The 22,365-nt window shown below is 35.9% G+C and overlaps 2 protein-coding genes across 6 annotated transcripts; one reads left to right on the forward strand and one right to left on the reverse strand.

The window, feature by feature from the left end:
• Positions 1–88: 88 nt before the first annotated feature.
• Positions 89–19,593, reverse strand: LOC109069436 (proline-serine-threonine phosphatase-interacting protein 2-like). 4 transcript variants are annotated; one of them, XM_042732301.1, is made up of 15 exons: positions 19,346–19,593; positions 18,522–18,622; positions 17,325–17,399; positions 16,565–16,599; positions 16,379–16,485; positions 15,131–15,193; positions 14,201–14,299; positions 12,814–12,859; positions 10,810–10,889; positions 10,426–10,524; positions 10,253–10,349; positions 9,357–9,429; positions 9,192–9,226; positions 9,026–9,096; positions 89–783 (listed from the first exon to the last, which is right to left on the reverse strand). In XM_042732301.1, exons 1-14 carry the CDS (start codon positions 19,376–19,378, stop codon positions 9,041–9,043), a joined length of 999 nt encoding a protein of 332 aa, XP_042588235.1. In that variant the 5' UTR covers positions 19,379–19,593; the 3' UTR covers positions 89–783; positions 9,026–9,040. The 4 variants fall into 4 exon arrangements, with proteins under 4 accessions (XP_042588235.1, XP_042588236.1, XP_042588237.1 ...); XM_042732302.1 differs by lacking the exon at positions 89–783 and adding an exon at positions 8,215–8,862; XM_042732303.1 differs by lacking the exon at positions 89–783 and adding an exon at positions 17,926–17,962 and having other exon boundaries at positions 8,215–9,096; positions 19,346–19,592.
• LOC109096822 (multicilin) lies at positions 1,406–8,061 on the forward strand. Of its 2 annotated transcripts, none has more exons than XM_019110481.2 (5): positions 1,406–1,734; positions 1,814–1,883; positions 2,140–2,222; positions 5,598–5,708; positions 7,151–8,061. In XM_019110481.2, the coding sequence occupies exons 1-5, from the start codon at positions 1,696–1,698 to the stop codon at positions 7,796–7,798; spliced, it is 951 nt and encodes a 316-aa protein (XP_018966026.1). In that variant the 5' UTR covers positions 1,406–1,695; the 3' UTR covers positions 7,799–8,061. The 2 variants fall into 2 exon arrangements, with proteins under 2 accessions (XP_018966026.1, XP_018966028.1); XM_019110483.2 differs by having other exon boundaries at positions 1,409–1,734; positions 1,817–1,883.
• Positions 19,594–22,365: the final 2,772 nt, after the last annotated feature.

Genomic DNA, 22,365 nt, shown 5'->3' on the forward strand with positions numbered 1-22,365 from the left:
GCCCTTTATTTTTTATTTTTTTTTTCATTTTAGGATGAGATAAAAATAATAATAGAACTGGTAATGTTAGAGTAAGTGATCTTGAGGAAGCGCTTGCTTGTGCTCAATCATGAATTACTGAAACGGTGACGAACCTCACTGAGGGGTGAGAATGTAATTATATTGCCAAACCAGAATAAAAATATTTTAAGACAAACAAAACGTTTGTGGTATTCTTTAAAGCCATTAAGATACAGACTGACAGGGTGGTGGTGGTGTTGTTGTTGTTTTACTGTATGCCGGTAGGAATGCAGAGAAACAAACTTGTGGTTATAATTTAATTGCTTTGTTATTGAATAAGTGAAGTGAATGCAATAACAAATTATGGTCTTGTAAATCTAACTTTTAAATTATGTAACTGGTTTAGATTCATGTCTCAAGTCTGACACGTAATTATTATAGATAAATAATAGATATTAAAAGTTAACTTGGGTAATGTCTCCGACAAAGTGGACTTTGAGGATGCAATCCTCTTCTTATTATTTAGAACAAAAAAAAAAAGAGCCACTCTAAAGCATTATGTCTTATTGTAATAATGGTAGTCTGAAAGTCTTTTAAAGATGAAATTGAGTAACATGCTTTATGGCTTCAAATGAATGTCTCTCTGTTCTAAAAGCCTATAAAGCTGAATAATCGATAAGTACATTAGTGTACTTCCTGACAAACCCATCAACAACATGGTTCTTTCCAGCAGGGAAAGATCTTCACACGTTCCTCAGTGGTCACTGCTTTGTTGATTCACCACTAGAATAGAATAGAATAGATTATTATAAATTAGATTTAATTGTGTTTAGTTTCTTTTAGTGTTGTTTCTGTTAATTAATATTATATATAATTGATTCAAAAATGTGAATAAAGCGTTTAAAATGAAAATGATCAAATTAAATATCAGTAGAAGAAAAACTTAAACTTAAGAATGTTCCCTTGGTAAATAAATTAAATAAATATTTTAGAATAATTGCCTTTGAAGTACTAAAACGTTAAGCAAATTATTAAAATGAAATAATATATATGGTTTGGGAAAGGTCATGGTTTAGGTGTTATAATATGTGTGGTTTGTGGAGGGTCATGGAGTTGGGATTAGGGCTATGGGCGCTTTTTTGTAACAAATTTAATAGACTTAAAAAACGAAATGAGAATTAAATTAAAATTAAAAGCTAACTTAACATTTTAATAAATACTATAATAGTATAGTAATAAAAAAACTGTGGTCCTCAAATAATCATTTTAATTTTTTATCACACTAGCTGTGTCTGGCTGTATGTAGGGTGTATTATTTGATAGAATAGAATAGAATAGAATAGAATAGAATAGAATAGAATAGAAAGGCCAAAAACTGTTGAAACTGTGGAAACTGTTGATAATGTAAAATGTTGCAGACAGAAGGAATATTTAAAGAAATGTACATCCTAAAACTTTATTATCCTCTGACATTGTACTACAAGATGCTGTAAGAACGGTAGTTGTTCTCTAAACTAAAACGGCTATAGATTATTTATCCTAGCGTCAAGGATTCAGTGCGTGAAGTGGGCGGAGCTCCGTTTGGCGCTGAATTGAACGGGCGCTCTGAAGCGCGCGGACTCGAGGCACGCGTCGCTACACACGTGACGCACCTGACGACAACGGTCACATCAACACGAGCGTCACTCCTCCAGCATGCAGAGCTGCTACTACCCTCAGCTGCCTCATCTCACGGTATAGTACAATGAACGAAAAAGTGATAGGAATTTGCATGAGGGTCATTTAATAACATTAAACAATCACATTCTGTCAGCAGGACCATGCGGCGCTATCGGCCGACCGATCATCTAACGTTACTGAAGATCTGCTGGACTTCGCCACAGGTGAGAGTCACTGTAACGGTACCTGAGGAAGTGAAAATGTACATTAAGATACAAAATTTGAAAACTGTGTTGTTACTATCATTTTGTTTTGACGTTATCATTGTAATACGTTTTATTATTGTTGTAGCCTATAAATTATTTATTTTTGTTTATTATTGTAAATATATAACAATATTATTCTTATTCTTCTGATTAATATTATGGCAGTGCTCTGAAATCAGTGTATTTTTATTTTTATTTTGTATGGTATCCACAGATGAGTGTCAGTCCACTGATACACATTCAAGGACACACGAGGCCCACACAGACCTGGATCTCTCTCTAGAGCTGAACAGACAGGTGGGTTTAATCCAGAAGCAGTTCATTTCGGTTTTAACTTTACAAATTCAGAGTTAATTGACTGAGCTGACTTGTTGGGCCAAGTTTCCAAGGTTTAGCCAACCTTTTGACCAAAAAATGGAAGAAAAAGAAATTCACACACCAAAGTTTGACTGAGAGTTGTTCAAGGCCATGATCCACTCTTTATTCCAAGATATCACACACCAATAAATGTAGAAGAGATTTAGTCTGTATGATAAATGGGATTTTATTTTAAAATGTTCCTTGAGTTTACTTGTGATGTTAATAAATAAATAAATGATTATTTTCAACCCTTATTCTGAACCTCTCTCAGAAACAGGCTGTTTTTAAGGTGCGGGTCCTTTAAAGGGGTCATATGATGCTGCTAAAAAGAACATTATTTTGTGTATTTGGTGTAATGCATTGTGTTTATGTAGTTTAAGGTTCAAAAAACACATTATTTTCCATATAATGTACATTAAAGTTTCTCCTCTATGCCCCGCCTTCTGAAACACGTCTATTTTTACAAAGCTCATCGTTCTGAAAAGCGAGGTGTGCTCTGATTGGCCAGTTATCCAGCGTGTTTTGATTGGCCGAATGCCTCAAGTGTATGACGGAAATGTAACGCCTCTTAACATACTGTGATGCCGTCTCTCAGGCCAGCAGCAGGAGACTCAGTCCAGCTGCTCTGCTCGTGCACATCCCATCATCAGTTGTCTTTTAGCAGTTCAGTCAATGTACTGTTAGGAGTAACTGAATAACTCGGGAAATTGGATTGTTTCGCATTAGAGGGAGTGTAAGGCTCATTTATAAACCGAATAATTTAAGTAATTCATGGATTAGTGCGTACTGGAGACGCGAACCGTTTTAAAAGATTCAGATAGATTTGGTGAACTGGTTCGACCGGTTCATTAAGAAGATCCGGTTAAATATAAAAGAAGATTCGTTCGCGATCCGGACATCACTGGACGAGACAAAACCAATAAAACCCATTACAAATGAGGCATTTGTTGAATCCAGGGGGGACATAATTACTGATTATAATGACTTATACTGTGTTTTTATGTGTTGCGTTGCATCACGCTGCGTAAACATAAAACCATGTCTGCATTTGTGATGTGAGAAACAACAAACCTACTCTATTACTCAAAACTCATGTTTGAATCATCAGTGGCAAATTATTTAAATATAAAAAAACGTACTTACAGGCTGTGAGTCAGAAGCGCCAGACTTTCCTTGCAAAGTTTGAACTGCCCCACAACAGCCTTTGTGCCACAGACGCATTGTAGGCTACTGGTTCAGGAAACAGTCCTCATCCTCCATAAAATGCGCTGCACACATCTGAATATTTGGGTTGAGCTGTTCTGGAACAGTGTTGAAATACAACTTAACCACTGATTTCTAGTTGTGTCCTCTTTTGGAAGACCAAACAAAGTTTCACTTCAACGAAACACACAGCGACTCCACAACATGGTGGCTGCGGCAACAGAGAGAATAAAAGTTACGCCTTCTTTCTTTGCGTGAACATTTGGGTGGCGTTATACAAATTTTTCCACATAGTGACGTAGAGGTGTGGGGTCGTGTTAGAGCGAGCCGTTTTATGAGGCTGTGATTGACTCTTAACTTTTATAAAGAATATCTCTTTGGGCTTGAGACTTTAGTTTTTGCAACTTCACTGATCTTCTTTAAGAACCAAGAGCTTGTAACACTCCAAAGAGAAATGAAAAATTAAAATAGCATCATATCACCCCTTTAAGGCCTCTCAGTAATCAGTAACTGTTATGATTGGCTAACGTCATCGCAAAGGAAAGAGAATCAACGCCCCCTCGCTACTGCATGAGTGTTTTGACAACATGATCAAAATAAAGCAGTCATTTCCAGACTAAGCATTATGAAATCATTCTCTTGCGGTTTGTGATGCAGCAGAAGTCTGATCTAGTACCGCTTCATCTTTCAACAAATGTTTCTTTGTGAACTCTTCATGACACTGTGCTTCGTTTACAAAACTAAATACTCTGAGCAATTCTCAGACACGATCCGGGTGCCATTAAAAATAAACTATCCACTTGTTCCTCACGCTGGGATCCTTCTGATATCTGTAAGAAGACGCAAACGAGCTGTTTTAACCAAATGCATCAAAGCGAATGTTCTTTCACATCATTTGACCTACTGACGACAGACTCAAGCGTGTGGACTGTGTCAAAGTGTACGCGCATCTGCATACTGTATCCAGTGTAGACACAGAGACAGCAGCAGTGATTGTAATTCTGGGCTGGGCCTACGATGAGAAGATGATTTGAGGATGTCTTGCTCTGGAGGCGGTGTTTATGCAAACGACTGTGCCCATGTGACATCACCCTGGCACCTCTGATCCAAACGAGCCGTTTTCTGAGGGTTATTACATAAATGCTTTTTAATTGATGATGAGGGCATTTTAAGTTATGAAACATGCAGGACGTATTAAGCATGCACAGACCTCTTCTATTTGAAAAGATCCAGGGAAATTTGGTTTCTCATGTCATGACCCCTTTAATGTTTCCATTTTTGAAGTCAAAATTGCCCCCAAAATACCCCACTTCAGTATAAACTCATTTATTCCCAAATCATCCTCAGATAAGTGACTGCATGAATTTTACTCCTTGGATTGGCCAGTGAAACATTTGAAACCGAAACCTCTTGGCTTCTCTAAAAAAGCTTTTAAGAAGTTAAAGTGTGGTTTATTCTTGGTCACCAGTGGGAAGCTACAGAATCAGAACATGCTCACTTTCTCAACAATACCCAAATACATTCATAAAGCTGCAAACACTAAAGTTACAAGTTAAAAAGTTAAAAGCCAATTGTTTCAAAGAGGCAAACTTGAATAGCTTCACTACAAACTCATAAAATCCAGGTCTCATTCACCGATGTAACCTGTGGGTTAAAAACATTTTAGAGAACTGGAAATATATTCACACACTGCAGCTGCTGATTTCTACATAAAAATGTCCTATGTGACATAATTGTCGACCACTTCTCTTTTTTGTTTGTTGTTATTGCTTAGTGACTCAGAAATGATTATCTTGCCTTAGCAAGTGTTGTTCAGACCACAGTTTGTCAGTGCATCCTTATATTTGTAATTCAAATAACTGAGCAATCTATTCAGATTCTGCTGCATGTCAACTGATAAATGGTTTCTTATGAAAATGCATAAGCATGATAATGATTCTTCACTTGTTCAGGTTTGCAAACTGAATGACTCTGAATGAGCTCATTCTGTTTTGAGGGCACATGTTTGACTAGATCATCATGAATCACATTATCTCATGTCTCCATGCCAGTGCTCACATACTTCACTAAGTGTGTTAGTGAGTAATAATCATGTGTCTCTCTCTGCAGCTTCATGCCACACTCAGGAGAAAGCAAGAGGAAATATCTGCCCTGAAGGAGACAAATGCCCAGCTGAGAAATCTGGCTAAACAGACTGAACATTATGCCACAATACTAGAAGTAAAGCATATTTTACAAAAATAATCAAGACAATATAGTTCATCAGAATTCCTTTTAATTACAGTGTACAGATGCCACTTTTTATCTCTTTTGTCTTGCCATTCTGAATGTGCATCTTGTAATTGTGACTCAGATATACACTAGCAATTGAGAAGTCAGTAGGATGAGATTCAGCAAAGAAGTCTTAGTTTCACAATACTGACTTTTTTCTCAAAATTGCACATTTTTATCTGAGAGAAAAGTCAGAAGTGCGAGAGATTTACATCTTATACTTCTGACTTTTTTTTTTAGTATTGAAACATATAAACTTGTTCATTTAATGTTTTTCTTACAATTCCAAAATTACATTTTTTGTTTTATTTAGCCATGCACAAAATATAGAAAAAGCTAATTGTGACATTTTTATCTTATAATTCTTATAATTCTGACTTTGTTTTCACAATTTTTTGAAAAAAGCCAGTATTGCAAGATTCAACGAAAAAGTCTGAATTCTGTGTTTATATCTTGCATGCAAATATTAGAATTTTTTTAAAATTTTCATCTGAGAAAAAAGTCAGAAATGTGACAATCTTAGAATTGCAATAAATAAAGTCAGATATCTGAGTTTATATTGACTTATTTGTTTATTTATTTGTGTTTTTTTTTTATTTTTATTGTGTTTTTTATCATATGTATTGTTTTATTTATGTTTTATATGATTTGTAAGTTTATATCTGAGAAATAAAGTCTGATTGTGAGATATAAAATCAGGATTGTTAAAATAAAGTCAATTGTGAGGTAAAAAGTCGCAATTACCTTTAAAAAAAAGAATCACAGAAAAATGCGACCATAGATTGCAGTGATCATGAAAAAAAAATTCCAGGCCTTGAAATCACAACATAAATTCAGAAAAAATGTAGCATAAAATCAAAATTGAATTAAAAAATCCAAAAGTTATTTAACTTTTTACAGCACATTCTTGTGAATGCTTCACCTGTGCATGTTATTCCAGTGAAGAAAGGTCTGTCTTTATCCCATTATAGTAACACCCACTTTCACCATTCAATCAATTCCCAACTATTTCTTCTAACTGAATATCCTGTTTCACCCTGAAATGCTCCATATTTTGAAGTAAAATGTTTTGTGAACAGCATTTCCGAACTTATTTTTTATTTTTATTAAATATATAAATATATGAGTAAATAAATAATTTTTATATTTGTATATATTGAAGTTTATGGATGAAATGGTAATTATTTGCAGGTTTAGCATGTCTTTGATATTATAATTGTGAGTGTGAAAGTGCTGAATTAACCATTCAAGAGTCATCTGTTTTATAAACTGTGATATTACATTACACGTATATATGTGAAACTTCAGCAGCCAGAGGGCAGCAAGACCTCCACATTTTCAGTGTCACACCCTCGAATCACCGTTTGTCAATTCCACTTCCTGTCTACTAGGCCCTGACTACATCGTTCCAGAGAGACTCAGTATCACACTGCACTCCTGTGAGGCCAACAGAGGATCATTCTTCTGAACACTCCTGGATCTCTCTGCTGACAGAGGAAGAGCCATCAGATCCATCATCCACAGCTTTCACTAACTCCAGCACCACTGACAAACAAAGCCCAACATCAGGGGGCAAGCAGCAGCTGTGGTCTAGCTGGGATGACCTTCTCTGCGAAGATGCTGAAGACAACATCTTGAACTGTCCGTCCAGTTCCAAGCATCCCAGGCTTGAAAATGAACTTGTACAAGTAGACTTGGAGCATCTGAAGGCCCAGCTGGACCAGGATGAACAGGCTCCTCAGCAACTAAGTGAAGATTCAGGCCTGACCCAGAATCAAGTCCTTGAGATGTCCTCTGGAGGCTTGATCGCACAGAGGGTGAACATATTCGGGGCTTTCCATGGGCTTCGAGTGGTTACACAAACCCCATCTGTCATATCTGATCTGAACATGAGTGGTGATGATGGAAAAGTGTGCTTTAAGACTGCAATCAGGGACCACAGTACAGTAAAGACCAAGGTTTTCCCACATGGAAAGGCTTTCACTTCTCACACACCAAGTGGATCTTGTAGGTTCCTTTGGGTTCCTAATGACCACTGAACATCTTTATTATTCAAAGAGTTGAATTTGTGAAAAATCAACCAACGAAGGTCTTTATTTGAGCAAGGCTGCTTTTGAATTCCCACCATTGGTCAACCTTTCAGAACTCCATTAAAACTAAAGGTTCTTTATTGGAATCAATGATTCCATGAAGAACCTTTAACATTCATGGAATATTTTCAATGCACAAAAGGTCCTTGAAAGTTCAAAATGGTTCTTTTAAGAACTTTCCACCGCAAGGTTTCAAATGTGACCTCAAATGTGACCAAAGGTTTCAAAATGTGTGGAAACAAAGTGTCGACTGAAACGGCAGTTATCTTGGAAACAGTTTTCTATTCACGACTCAAACGGACACTTCTCAACAGAGGAATAAGGCTGACATACCACTATGTTCATCACAGGACAAGGATATCAAATCGTATATACAGTACATTTATTGAAGCAATATATCCAGTGATGCAGGACTCTGTATTGACAGTGTGTAGAATTTTACACTAGAAATAAATTATGTTTTTGTGGCCTTTAAAAGTGAAGCGTGTAATTTCTGGACCACTAGCTACACTAAACCGAATTTTAAAAAATAATGACAAAAGAACTGGTCCTTTCCTGTTTTCCATTGGATGACCAAACGGATAGCTCCACCTCCAAACTCACCCCATTGGTTGAGCCCAATAAAGCTGTTCAAACACACTGCAATTCCATTTGATGCCACTAGTGGTGCAAAATTGTACATCTTTTTTACAGTAAATAAAATACAAATATTTATGCAACGTTGTTTGTTGATGTTATCAGTGTAGTGAGAACTTCAGAATTTGACTTTTTATGACTATGTAATAGTGTCAAAGCTCACTGTGTCTGCATGGGTGGATTTTCGGTTAGCAAGTTAACTGTTTTTTTTTTATACAGAGACACTTCATGCCAGGCTACAATATATTCTCAGCACATGGTATGAGGAAGCTGGCAACAGCTTTAGAAGGTAACCAATGTGCTTTTCAACTCTTGAGGAAAAATGTAACAAATGCCTTCACAATATTCCTACTGAGCAGCTAAAGGGCTTGCAAAGACTGAAAAAGAAAAGAAAAAAAAAAACAGAATAACTTAAACACCATTTCCTCAAGGGAGCATTCCAGGGATTCATAAACAACATTATTAACTGTATATTACTTAGTCCAGCATTAATATTATACTGTTTGTAAATTGTATGTCAAGGTTACATTCCATTCTTACCGAGTCACAATCTTATTAGTATCGTATTAGGCTGTATCCTGGTTCTGCTACGGTTGAGTATAAAGGATCATCTGAGGATGAAAGATGCAACAAGAAATGGGAATTGAATAAACATACAGAAGAGAACGTATAAACTCATTGCTATATGCATATAATATTTTCATACTTTCTGCAGTTGGTGGCGGAGGTGCTGCTGCTCTCCTGAAATAAAACACAGCAAGACGTAAGGTAATATTAAAGCTGATGATCATATTTACATATGAAATCAAATAAACAAATGATTAAATGGTAAACTTGTGAAATTTGCCATCTGTGAGGAGTGAGGGCTCACCTGCCAGCTGTGGGAAGTGAACGAGTGGGAGCTGATCTCTGATAATTGTAGAAGTTCTCATATGGAACAGATGCTGAGAAAAGATAGAGTTCATAAACATTACAGGAAAGTTCAACCCAACATAAAATGTCATCAAATTCATATCTGAGTAGAACTCAAAGAGAAAGTTCACGCTCATGTTCTTTTCTTCACAACAGACCGTTAAACTCTGATAAGGACAAAGGCAGGGTTATTATAGTTAACTAAAAGTAAAACTGAAACTAAAATTTAAAAAAAAAATTGTTGTGGTAAAATACTTAAAATTTTTATCAAATTAATAAAAACTATTAAAAATGACTACAACTTTCAAATTAAAATAAAAATGGAAAATATAAAAAAAAACTGATTAAAAGTATTATTATTATTAAAAGTATTATTAAATACTTTAAAAGAAACCACATGACCCCTCAGAATATATAAATGATATGAAGTTTTTTGAGCTTTTTTTTTTTTTTTTTTACCCCACCACCTCAAATCCAATTTGTGCATGAGCATATTTTGCTTTAGAGTGGTCTGAGTTTGATATCTGGGTCTTTTAATAAAACACAGTGCATCACATTGGAATTCATGTGGAATCATGAATGTGATTTTCAATGGACAAAGTCATATGGAATAATTTTGTGGTGCTTTTGGTTCTTGATTGCTGAGAAAAGATGCTGCAATTGGAATGTGCTTTTAAGATGCTTTTTTTCATGTGCGGGTGAGTAAATAAACTGAATTTTAATTTCTATTCAAATTAGATAAAAAAATTTAAAGTAAATGTGTGTTCAGTTTATTTGTTTTTTCACCCTCATACAAAATTAGCTGCATGGATTTGAAATGACTGGATGTCGCCGGTGAACGTGTTGTGAGAGTACCTGGTGGTTTGTCTCCAGTTCTTCTGAGGTTGATAAAATGCTCGATGTCTTCTTGAATGTTACATTGCTCCAGTGACTTCCTCACTTCCTCGTAGAGCTGCGTAACACAGATACACATATGGTGAGGTGAGTTCCACATGTGGGTCTTACCTGATGCCGCACAGTCAGGTTACCTCATCGCTGGTGACACACTGCTGGGAGAGATGGTTGAGATGGGTCCACACCACATTTCTCAGGGTGCTGATCCTCTCCACTTCCTGTTTCTCAAAAAACTGTGGCAAACATTCACATGAAAAAAATGTCTTTCCTCACTCAGTACACCAGTCAGTCAATAATCACCAAATATAAAACAACTCGTTGAAGCATGTTTTAATTTAGGCATTTTATTTTTAATTCGATTTATTTGACCTTTAATGGTTTTACAGTCAACACGAAATGCCATTTACAATCCATTTCCAAGAGGTATGCAGGCTTCACATGACCTGACACGAGCATGTTTGATTTGTCATCATCATTGGTGTTGGGGTGTGTGATGCAGGTTGGGGCGTAAAGCTCACCTCACAAGCTTTGACATGCTCGTTCAGCCACTCCTCTCTTAACTTCCCCAGCAAGGACACATTGTGACTATATATCCTGTCTATTATGGAGTTAAACAAACAAAGGACATTAAAATTAGAAATAGAAGCGTAGTGTTGTGTTTATGGCTGGGCAATACAGCTAAATAGTCACATCGCAATATTTTTCAGTCTTTTGATGATATTTAAATCATATCTTATTTTTTTTTTTCAGTTTCACCATAATTTTAACAAAACTGGTTTTACACAGTTAATTTTTTTTAACAATGTTTTACTAAATAAGCAAAAGATACTTAATAATGTGCATTTATATAATAATGTGCATACTCTAATATAACAATACATAGACATATAAACTATATATATTTCTTTAAAACATTTTTTTTTCTGCTTATGATTCCACTCCCTTAATTTGTTTTTTTATTTTAATTTACTTTTGAGAAAATAATTTTTTGGGGGAAAACAAATAATTTCATACAAAATTATAATTCATACATAATAATTTTTGTGCTTAATAATTTCTGTTTTGATATGCATTGTTTAAAGCCAAGATGAAAAAAGATGAGATGTAAAGTTTTTTAAATACTATAATTTTTTAATTCATATAAACTCCTACCCTAATTGTATCGCAATTTGGTTAGCATCTCAACCACTGAGCTATATAAAAAGATCAGTGATCTCAACCGATTTGAATTGTCAATCAATTTTTAACCGGCTCGCAGTTTATCGTTACATCCCCACTCATAAAACTCAATCATTTAGCAATCCGGCTACCATGATAAAGTGGTTTGTGTTGGATTTACTAAAAAGAACTGACTCATAAGACTCAATCATTCAAGAATCAGACTATACTAACCTAACTGTACATTTTGCGCTGTAGGTTTAGTAGCAGTTTTCAAAATGGCCAAATATCAGCTAATTAAAGCGATAGTTCACCCAAAAATGAAAATGTTATGTTTATCCGCTTGCCCCCAGGGCATGCAAGATGTAGGTGACTTTGTTTCTTCAGTAGAACACAAACAGAGATTTTTAACTCAAACTGTTGCAATCTGTCAGTCGTATAATGTAAGTAAATGGGAATCAAAAAAACATACACAAACAAAACCAAATTTAACCCTGCGGCTCGTGACGATACATTGATGTGTAAAGACACGAAACGATCAGTCTGAACAGTATTTATATAAATCTTTACCTCTGATTCACCGCAATGTCCGAACTCTCCTGAACGCGTTCTCAGCAGCAGGTGCATGAGGTGTCTTCTTCTTCTTGCTTTATGGTGGATCGCAGACTTATAAGTGCATCTTACCGACTGACAAGCGATCCACATTAGGAGTGTCAGAGGGTCCATGAGAAGATAGGTGGCGGTAATGCACTTATAAGTCTGCGATCCGCCGTAAAGCATGAAGAAGAAGAAAACAGATCAGACAGACCGATTGTTTCATGTCTTTACACATCAATGTATCGTCACGAGCCGCACGGTTTAATTTGGTTTTGTTTGTGTATTTTTTTTTTTTGTTTTAAAAGCCGTGATTCCCATCCACTTATATTATATGACTGACAGACTGCAACAGTTTGAGTTAAAAATCTTGATTTGTGCTCTACTGGAGAAACAAAGTCACCTACATCTTGGATGCCCTGGGGGTCAGCATCAACTTGGATGCCCTGGGGGTCAACATCAACTTTTCATTTTTGGGTGAACTATCCCTTTAATTCACCTGATGAATATATAGGTCCATCATTCATTTGTCTTAATGCTCTTATATGTATACATTGTGTAATTAACCTAATGAAAAGTTTGCAAAGAAACAAAGCCAGATTAAAAAAAAAAAAAAACTGCATGCACACATATATACAATATTCACAATATTCAATATTGCTTAGTTTTACCAACAGAATCCTCTCAGATATTCAGTAAATTGCCCAGCCCTGGTTAAAGTATATTATTATAAGTGAGTATATTATTAATGCATTTGCTGACATTCTTACCGGCTTCCTCTGCCGTCTGCTTGGCTTGCTGTGTTTTGGCATACAGTTGAAGCATAAGAGAGTAACATTATTTATACAACAGAATGTCTTTGTATGGTCGTTCACGTCTTACAAGCACATAACACAAACAGCTAAATGGCTCGTCACTCTTTTTTAACTCTTTTTTGTTCGTTGTTTTGTAACTGTTGTGTTAATGATTGGTTGTTGACTGATTGTTGAGTTTTTTTAGCTTTTTCAACAGCTCCAGAGTCCTGTCCTCAGGAAATGACAAATACTTCCAACACGGCTGCCATGTTTTATAATGACTTACAGTGCCGTACATCCCCCAGCAGTCATCTGTACCCATTTGTGGCCTTCATGGTTTGTTTTGCATGCTGCTTTGCTGTACTAACTCAATTGCCTCCTCTCAAGAGATGTAGCTCTATGAAATTTAGGCTTAAATTCATCTCTGCTTTTCTCTCCATTTATAAAAGGAAGTGTTCTAGGTAAACACTATTTTCTATAATGTCTAACACACAAAACAGTACTAGATCTGAATTGCCTGAAGGACATATGAGTGCTTGCAAGGCAGCGAAAGAATAGTGTTACAGTTTTAGGCATTATATTTTCAAAGGATTGTTCACTGAAGAATGAAAATTGTGTCATAATTTACGCACCCTCAAGTTGTTCCAAACCTGTATGAGTTCTTCTGCTGAACACAAAAGACGATATTTTCGAGAATGTTGGTAACCAAATAGTTGACAGTAGCCATTGACCTCCATAGTATCTTTTTTCTCTCCATACTTTGGAAGTCAATGGTTATTGGCAAATGCTTAGTAACCAACATTCTTAAAAATATCTTCTTTTGTGCTTGACAGAAGAAAGAAACTCATACAGGTTTGGAACAACTTGAGGATGCTTAAATGATGACAGAATTTTCATTTCCTTGTGAACTATTCCTTACAACAGTGTTTAATGTCTCCAGGTGTAAAAACTGTGGTTGTCTATGGATAAGTACATGTTTTAAATGCACTTTGTGTCAGGCAGTACTATTCGTGGATCGTGGACTGACATTTTATCAATCAATGTGATTGGGATATTTTTAAACTGTAATCTTAGAGTTCTTAAAAAGTATGAAACTTACTAAATGTATGCATGTTAGTTGCTTTAGTCTGAATTTCTCATAGAAGGTTAATATTTATAAGTTCAGCTTTTGGAACATCAATACAGAGATAGCTTGCTAACAACACTGTAAAAAGTGCAGATAAAAGCTAAATGCAGGAAGGCCAGAAAAGAGAAGACACTTCTATATACAGTATGCACTAAAACGCAAGTGAAAGCAAGATTCTTGAAGTGGTCATATAGCACAGAAAAAAACAGATGCACTAGCACAGTTTTACTTGCGTACCTTTTCTTGCTGCTTGGAACTGCTAGTGGTGGCATTTCTGTTCATGTTCTGTTCTGCTTCCTCTTTATCTCGACACTTTTGCTCATAAGTCTTCTTTGCCAAAAAAACAAACAAACATCCACTTCCATTTAAATTATGACCAATACAACTTATGTCTAAATTGAATTATAATCTATACTCTTTGTGAGCATATAATGTGCCATCTTTATTATACTGTAAATAAAATCATCCTACCACAGTACTACACTACAAACTGAAAGTGCACACATTTCTCATGATATCAAAAACACTGTAATCTTGAGATTAGGGCAGAAAAATATAAGACACATAAATAATCCATTCATAGGTATTAATCTCTTTCTGATATTTAATCACATTTATTTAAATGGATGAGCAGACAGTGAGGAAAAAGCAACCAAGTGTCCAACTCCATAAAAACATTTTGGTCACAATTTCAATTTTTTATGATTTTACCATTTCGATTATTCTAAATATGGAAAATGTAATATTATTAAAAAAAAACACATTTATGTCAAATAAATGGTTTGTTTATTTCTAGGAACATGTGTACATGTGGTACTACAAAGTTTCAGTTCTTAACTAGTAAACACGGATGCATCATGTGACACCTTGATGCTAATAAACTTAAGGGAAACCAACCTGAATTCACCACTTTCAAGAATGCTTCATTTAACCTTGAATGAGAAGCTGTCTTTTTAATAAACAAACCCATTCAGCACAGATCACTTCCCATTTTGTGCAGCTAAAATCAGGTGCACTTATTCACTTCCCTCCTGCCACTGAATCAGAACATATACTTCCCATAAAGAAAATAAGGTACCATAGAAAACTGGGCAGCTAAGCCACTAATTATAGCAACAGCACTGACAACAATATACAAACTGACTTTGCTCACTCTTTCATACTTACATCAGCCGTTTTCTTATATTGAGCGGCCTTCTGCTTATGAAGAGCATCCATATGCTGTTCTACCTGAAAAAAAAACACAACTTTTCAATTCATATCTTTAATGCAACATCATTATATACTGTAAAAAATGTGTAATTCATTAAAATTTTTCCCTTGTTAAAATACTTTCTTCTATACTTCTATAACAAGTAATTTGCAGGTTGATTCACCTGAATAGTGTAAACACTCTCTCACACAATCAAAACACTGTGCTATTTGTTTTGAGAATTCCGACCAGCAAGCATAGCAACACAGGCTCAACCAATGGTGTGAGTTTGGGGCGGAGCTACCTGTTTATTTGACCAATAGCAGACGAGGTGAGTCCAAAAAAAAAAACTACTGAATATACTGCTAATATTTAATACTACTACAGTAGATGATTTACCAGTGCAGATTTCCCTTGAGGCTTTTTGAAAATATTCTTCCCTGTCAGTTATTTTTGATGTCACAGCTTAGAATAGTCCAAATAGTGCAGTGTTTGAGACAATATGTGATTTTGTGGTGCCATCAGCCACCAATCAGTGTTGTCATTTCCTTGCAATTGGTCGCATTTACGCCTCAGATTATTGTGGAAATACGCGACTGCATCCAGAACTTAAAGGGGTCACATGATGCTGCTAAAATTAACATTATTTTGTGTATTTGGTGTGATGAAATGTGTTTATGTGGCTTAAGGTTAAAAAAAACATTATTTTCCACATACTGTACATTATTGTGTCTCCTCTATGCCCCGCCTTCTGAAACGCACTGAATTTCACAAAGCTCATCCTTCTGAAAAGCGAGGTGTGTTCTGATTGGCCAGCTATCCAGCGCATTGTGATTGGCCGAATGCCTTGAGCGTGTGACGGAAATTTCTGACGGAATTAACTTTTATAAAGAATATCTCTTTGAATTTGAGACTTTAGTCTTCGCAACTTCACAGATCTTCATTATTCACCAAAAGCTTGTAATACTCCAAAGAGAAAGGAAAATTTGAAATCGCATCATATGACCCTTTTTACGCAAAGATGGGAGATTTCAAGTCACATACTTCCTAGACGTCCTGCATCATCTGAGCAACTACCAATGAGATGAATGGGACGGCTAACTATCTCCAGGTATGAAAAGTTTGAAGAATCTTTCCATTTGGGGACAGTGGTGATGAAGAAAGACACACTTTGTATTTGATCAGTAAATAATGACGTATTTAATGCTGTTTGTACAGCTTACCTTCTTCCGGGTCTCTTTCTGTTTCTCTCTGAAGTCTTCTAATTTCTTTGCTTCCTCCCTCATGGTTTGGGCCAAATGCAGATGGGACAAACTCACATTTTCTGTTTCTAAACACACATTTTAAACAAAGTAGTGTAACAGCACAATAGACTGCAATCATTAAGTTTGCAGACAGTATTTACTTACGTAATTTGAAAACGTCAAGCGATCGTTTCAAGGTGCTAAAAAGAGAAAAACAAAAACGCTGATGAGTAACCAGTGTCCAGTTTGTGTAATAAAAACCATTGTAAAATTGCTGACATCAGTCACTGGTATAGGACTCAGTTAAAAGGTTTTTTTGTTTTGTTTTTTTTTCTCAGTTTTTTTCTCAACCCACAGTAAGAGGAAAGGCACTAACCACAAACCATCTACAAACACGTGACCAACCCAGACACTGTTTAGGTCTGTACTTAGAAATGATCTGATACAGTATGTCAATACCGCGCTGTTCAAATATTATTTTTTTGGAGGGGATCAATAACCAACCAGATCAACATAATAACATGTCATATTCAATCAAGAACCCTTTGGCTTTAATAATAAGTGATGCTTGCTCAAAGTGTTGTGAGCAGTTCTACAGCCTTGCTATGCATCTGCTAATGAGTTTTTAAAACACGGTAATTGTGGTTGCTTGGTTATAGTTTACTGGCTCAGCCTAAAACTGTCAAACTCTAAGTCTCTGATATGGCTCAGGTTCCTCCTTTCATAGTCTGATTGCTTAAAATATTAATGGCACACCGCTCAACTAGAAGTAGAAACCACATAAATGAATGTCCTTAGTTTGGTTTACTGCTAATGAAACCAAAACATAATAAGGTACTTTTACAATCCTTTCAAGCAATTGCACTTTGTAAAAGTATAACCATTGTATTAACTGCAATAACTGTAATTATACATCGGTACTTACTTCATTTCGCTGTGTCCACACACTTTCTTGGACAAACCCAGCAGCTCCTTGGCATATTTTTCTTCTATTGCGGCTCTGAAAATAAGTGTGTTTTTATATTTTAAATCAATGTTTTGTACATAATGACATTTATTATTTTTGTTTTTTTATATTTTAAATCAATGTTTTGTACATAATGACATATTATTGAGGTCACCATATTAAAATGTCAAACTTTCAAACTTTTTTTTACTTTTCACTAATCTGTCGTTTTTGCCTAAGGCGTCAGTTTGCTTGCCTGAAATGTATCTGTTATTAAATCAAATTTTAAACTAATTTTATAAGGCATGAATATTGAGATTTAGTTTCACAATGCCAGCTCTGAACACACAATTCAATATAACTCTATAACACTATCAAGTCATTTATTTGTTTGTTAAAGTATCCCGACCAGTCTGTTACAATAATAAGATTTTAAGAAATAGCTCATAAATCAGCTGTAGTCAGGGCATTCACATTTGTTAAAGAATTTTAAAGTCAATACAATATTTTGAAAACATTACTAATCATGCATTAAAGGATAGTTCACCCAAAAATTTACATTCTGGCATAATTTACTTACTCTGAAGTTGTTTCATTCCTGTATGAGTTTCTTTCTGCTGTTAAACACAAAAGATGATATTTAGAGGAACATTGGAAACCAAACAGTTTCTGTCCCCCATTGATTTCTATAGCATTTTTGTTCCTTCATATGGAAATAAATAGGGACCAGCCTGTGTTTGGCTACCAGCATTCTTCAGAATATCTCTCTTTATGTTCGAAAGAAGAAAGAAACTCAAACAGGTTTGGAACAACTAAAGGGTGAGTAAAAGCCTAATTTTTGGTTAAACTATCCCTTTAAGAAAATAAAATGGCCTGTTTTAATGTCATGTTGACTTTAACTTCCAGTATTTGTTTCTGTAACTCTTTGATTTAACACAGTGGCGCATTGGAAAGAATTATTACTGTAAATAATTTTCACATCAACAACAGGAAATCTTGCAACAATGCTCTTCAAGAGGTATTTTTCCCCCCTTTTTTTTAAAGACTTCGGTTACTGTAACATTCCTTCAGTTATATGTGAATGCACTAAGGAGGGTTTACCCGAATGTAAGAACATCAAGAGTTAGAGGTAAAAGTGTCAAACTACAGTAGGTGGTGATGACTGTGGCTTCTCACCTGGCCTTCATGAAATCCTCGATTTCTTTGCACGTCCTCTTGCCGTCATTCAAGTGCTGGATGATGCTGTCATATCCAACTGTGCTGATGATTTCAGTGTTCTGATATCACAGTTGAAGAATAACAACAACAACAAAAAACAACAATATACAAAACACATAGGCAAATATTTTATCAAGTAACTTCACAAAAGTCACACAGATTATTCGTAATCTGAAAGCACATGCCAGGAATCCACAAAGAGCCACATGTATCACCAATTGCTCATTGTAGCCTTCAGTAACATGGTGGTTTGGACTGTTGACTATCATTACCCATGAGAGCTCAGCCTCTGTAATTTATAAGTCTGAGAGGCAGACATAGCATCATACCCAAAGCCATAGTCAACATGAAATATCTCCCAAAATAAAAGCTAAGAAAACAAAACTAAATTGCACCTTATTGCCTGCTTTGCCTAATAAGGTCTCAGAGTTCTCAGGCTGCCATGAGTCCAATAACGTGCAGACACAATTCAGCACATTGAGATATGCTTTTTTAATAACAATACATTATTTTATTAGAACTCATTATTTTGGTTGTTTAATGGACGATAAGGCTACACATTATGTGCTGACCACACTTCCCTTAAGGGAAATCAGCCCTGTTTCGATATGTGACAGGCGAGCTTAAAATAAAAGCTTTAACAATTGGTTAAACTTACACTAAATCAAAGCAAGCTTGTTATCATTTAGTGTTATACAAATAAAGAGTATGTCCACTTTATTTTTCGATAAGAATTGACTATATGCACCCCCACCCCACCTCCAAAAATACGAAAACCTTACCCAAAAATTATCCTTGAAATGCAGTTCTCTCATTGTGTCGCCTGCTGTTTGCTGACTCAGAAAGTGACTGTGAGGTTCCGCTTCAGGCTGTAATAACGCTGTGACTGATTTTACACAGACGTGATGGTCTGCTGCACATCGAGCGTGGAAATCAAACAGATCCGGGGTGCTAAATGCGCATCTTTCACGCCTGTCCAAGAGAGCGAAAGTTGCTGTGGAACCGAAAACGCACCCGCAAACTTTAGCGGACTATTCCACCATCTAGAGACTGAACTGTGAAGTTGCATTTCTTATGAAGACGTAAAATAAACCTGGCAGTCCTTAGGGCGGTGCTATAATAGCCACCTACAATACTATAATATAATATAATATAATATACTTTTTCGTGCAACATTAAGGATTTGCTTTTCATCCTTTAGTCTTCTCGCAAAGTGAACCACAATAATTTATTATCTTAGTGCTGCAAAGAGAGCGGGTCTTTCCTTGCAACGTTTTAATGCAAATACAGGTGCTGGTCATATAATTAGAATATCATCAAAAAGTTGATTTATTTTATTAATTCCATTCAAAAAGTGAAACTTGTATATTATATTCATTCATTACAGACAGACTGATATATTTCAAATGTTTATTTCTTTTAATTTTGATGATTATAACTGACAACTAAGAAAAATCCCAAGTTCAGTATCTCAGAAAATTAGAATATAACTTAAGACCAATACAAAGTAAAGATTTTTAGAAATCATGGCCAACTAAAAAGTATAAAAATGAAAAGTATAAACATGTACAGCACTCAATACTTAGTTGGGGCTCCTTTAGCCTGAATTACTGCAGCAATGTGGGGTGGCATTGAGTCGATCAGTCTGTGGCACTGCTCAGGTGTTATGAGAGCCCAGGTTGCTCTTATAGTGGCCTTCAGCTCTTCTGCATTGTTGGGTCTGGCATATCGCATCTTCCTCTTCCCAATACCCCATAGATTTTTGGCCAATTAAGAACAGGGACACCATGGTCCTTAAACCAGGTACTTGTAGCTTTGGCACTGTGTGCTGGGGCCAAGCCCTGTTGGAAAGTAAAATCTGCATCTCCATAAAGTTGGTCAGCAGCAGGAAGCATGAAGTGCTCTAAAACTTCCTGGTATAAACGGCTGCATTGACCTTGGACCTCAGAAAACACAGTGGACCCAACATCAGCAGATGACATGGCACCCCAAACCATCACTGACTGTGGAAACTTTACACTGGACCTCAAGCAATGTGGATTGTGTGCCTCTCCTCTCTTCCTCCAGACTCTGGGACCCTGATATCCAAAGGAAATGCAAAATTTACTTTCATCAGAGCACATAACTTTGGACTACTCAGCAGCAGTCCAGTCCTTTTTGAAGCGAGACGCTTCTGACGCTGTCTGTTGTTCAAGAGTGGCTTGACACAAGGACTGCGACAGCTGAAACCCATGTCTTGCATACGTCTTTGTGTAGTGGTTCTTGAAACAATGACTCCAGCTGCAGTCCACTCTTTGTGAATCTCCCCCACATTTTTGAATGGGTTTTTGTTTCACAATCCTCTCCAGGGTGCGGTTATCCCTATTGCTTGTACACTTTTTTCTACCACATCTTTTCCTTCCCTTCGCCTCTCTATTAATGTGCTTGGACACAGAGCTCTGTGAACAGCCAGCCTCTTTTGCAATGACCTTTTGTGTCTTCCCCTCCTTGGTGCAAGGTGTCAATGGTCGTCTTTTGGACAACTGTCAATTCAGCAGTCTTTAACATGATTGTGTAGCCTACAGAACTAGACTGAGAGACCATTTAAAAGCATTTTAGGTGTTTTGAGTTAATTAGCTGATTAGATTGTGGCACCAGGTGTCTTCAATATTGAACCTTTTCACAATATTCTAATTTTCTGAGATACTGAATTTGGGATTTTCCTTAGTTGTCATTTATAAACATCAAAATTAAAAGAAATAAACATTTGAAATATATCAGTCTGTCTGTAATGAATAAATATAATATACAAGTTTCACTTTTTGAATGGAATTAGTGAAATAAATCAACTTTTTGATGATATTTTAATTATATGACCAGCACCTGTATACCAACTTGATTCTTTATACGGCCAACTTTTTAAGAACTACTTTAAAACTGTCTAGTGAAGGAGCAGACCTCACATTGACCTGAGTGCTCATTGAAAGTGAAAGTGACATGTGGCCAAGTATGGTGTCCCATACTTGAAATCTGTGCTCTGTAGTTAGTAGTGAACACAATCTACTCAGAGCAGCGGGGAGCAAAGGGTCTATTGGGGGTTCGGTGCCTTGCTCAAGGGTATGAAAGGTGGAAGAGAGTGCTGTTCATTTACTCCCCCCACCCACAACTCCTGCTGGTACTGAGATTCAAACCTGCAACCTTTGGGTTACAAGTCCGGCTCTCTAAGCATTAGGCCATGACCGCGGAGAAGTGTAAGGAATTAAAAGATCAGATATGTTTTTTTTTTTTTTTTTTTGCAGTACCAGATAAAGCCTTATACACAAAAACAGCTATTTTAAACAGTGAGCAATTACAGCTTGAGGCAGGTCACAATATTGGGAATTAGATAAGAGGTCAACCACAGTGAGTTATTATTTGTTTATGTTGGTACACGATTGTTGGGATTTGTCAAGAATTTTATTAAACAAGGCAAACGTTTGTTGTGATTGGAAAACTTTAAAGGATATTTTAAGCGTTTGTTGTGATTGGATTATTTCATTTGTTTTAAATTTTTTATTACAATGGGGGGTGGTGTTTATTAACAATTTATAATCAATTACATAATTAATAACATTATTGTTTCATGAACTAGGGTTAGGATTAGTAGTTAACACTTAATGCATTTCTGTTGGAATGTTATGTTTAAACCAAAATAACCAATAGATGGCAGCAGTGATCCACATTTTGCTCACTATATCCCTGTGGTTCTAAACCAGGGGACCTTGAAATAAATTCAAATTATTTAAATTAATTTATATTAAAATAATCACATTTAAAACAATCT

Source organism: Cyprinus carpio, chromosome B10, assembly GCF_018340385.1.
Source record: "Cyprinus carpio isolate SPL01 chromosome B10, ASM1834038v1, whole genome shotgun sequence".
In the NCBI taxonomy this organism is placed as follows: domain Eukaryota; kingdom Metazoa; phylum Chordata; class Actinopteri; order Cypriniformes; family Cyprinidae; genus Cyprinus; species Cyprinus carpio.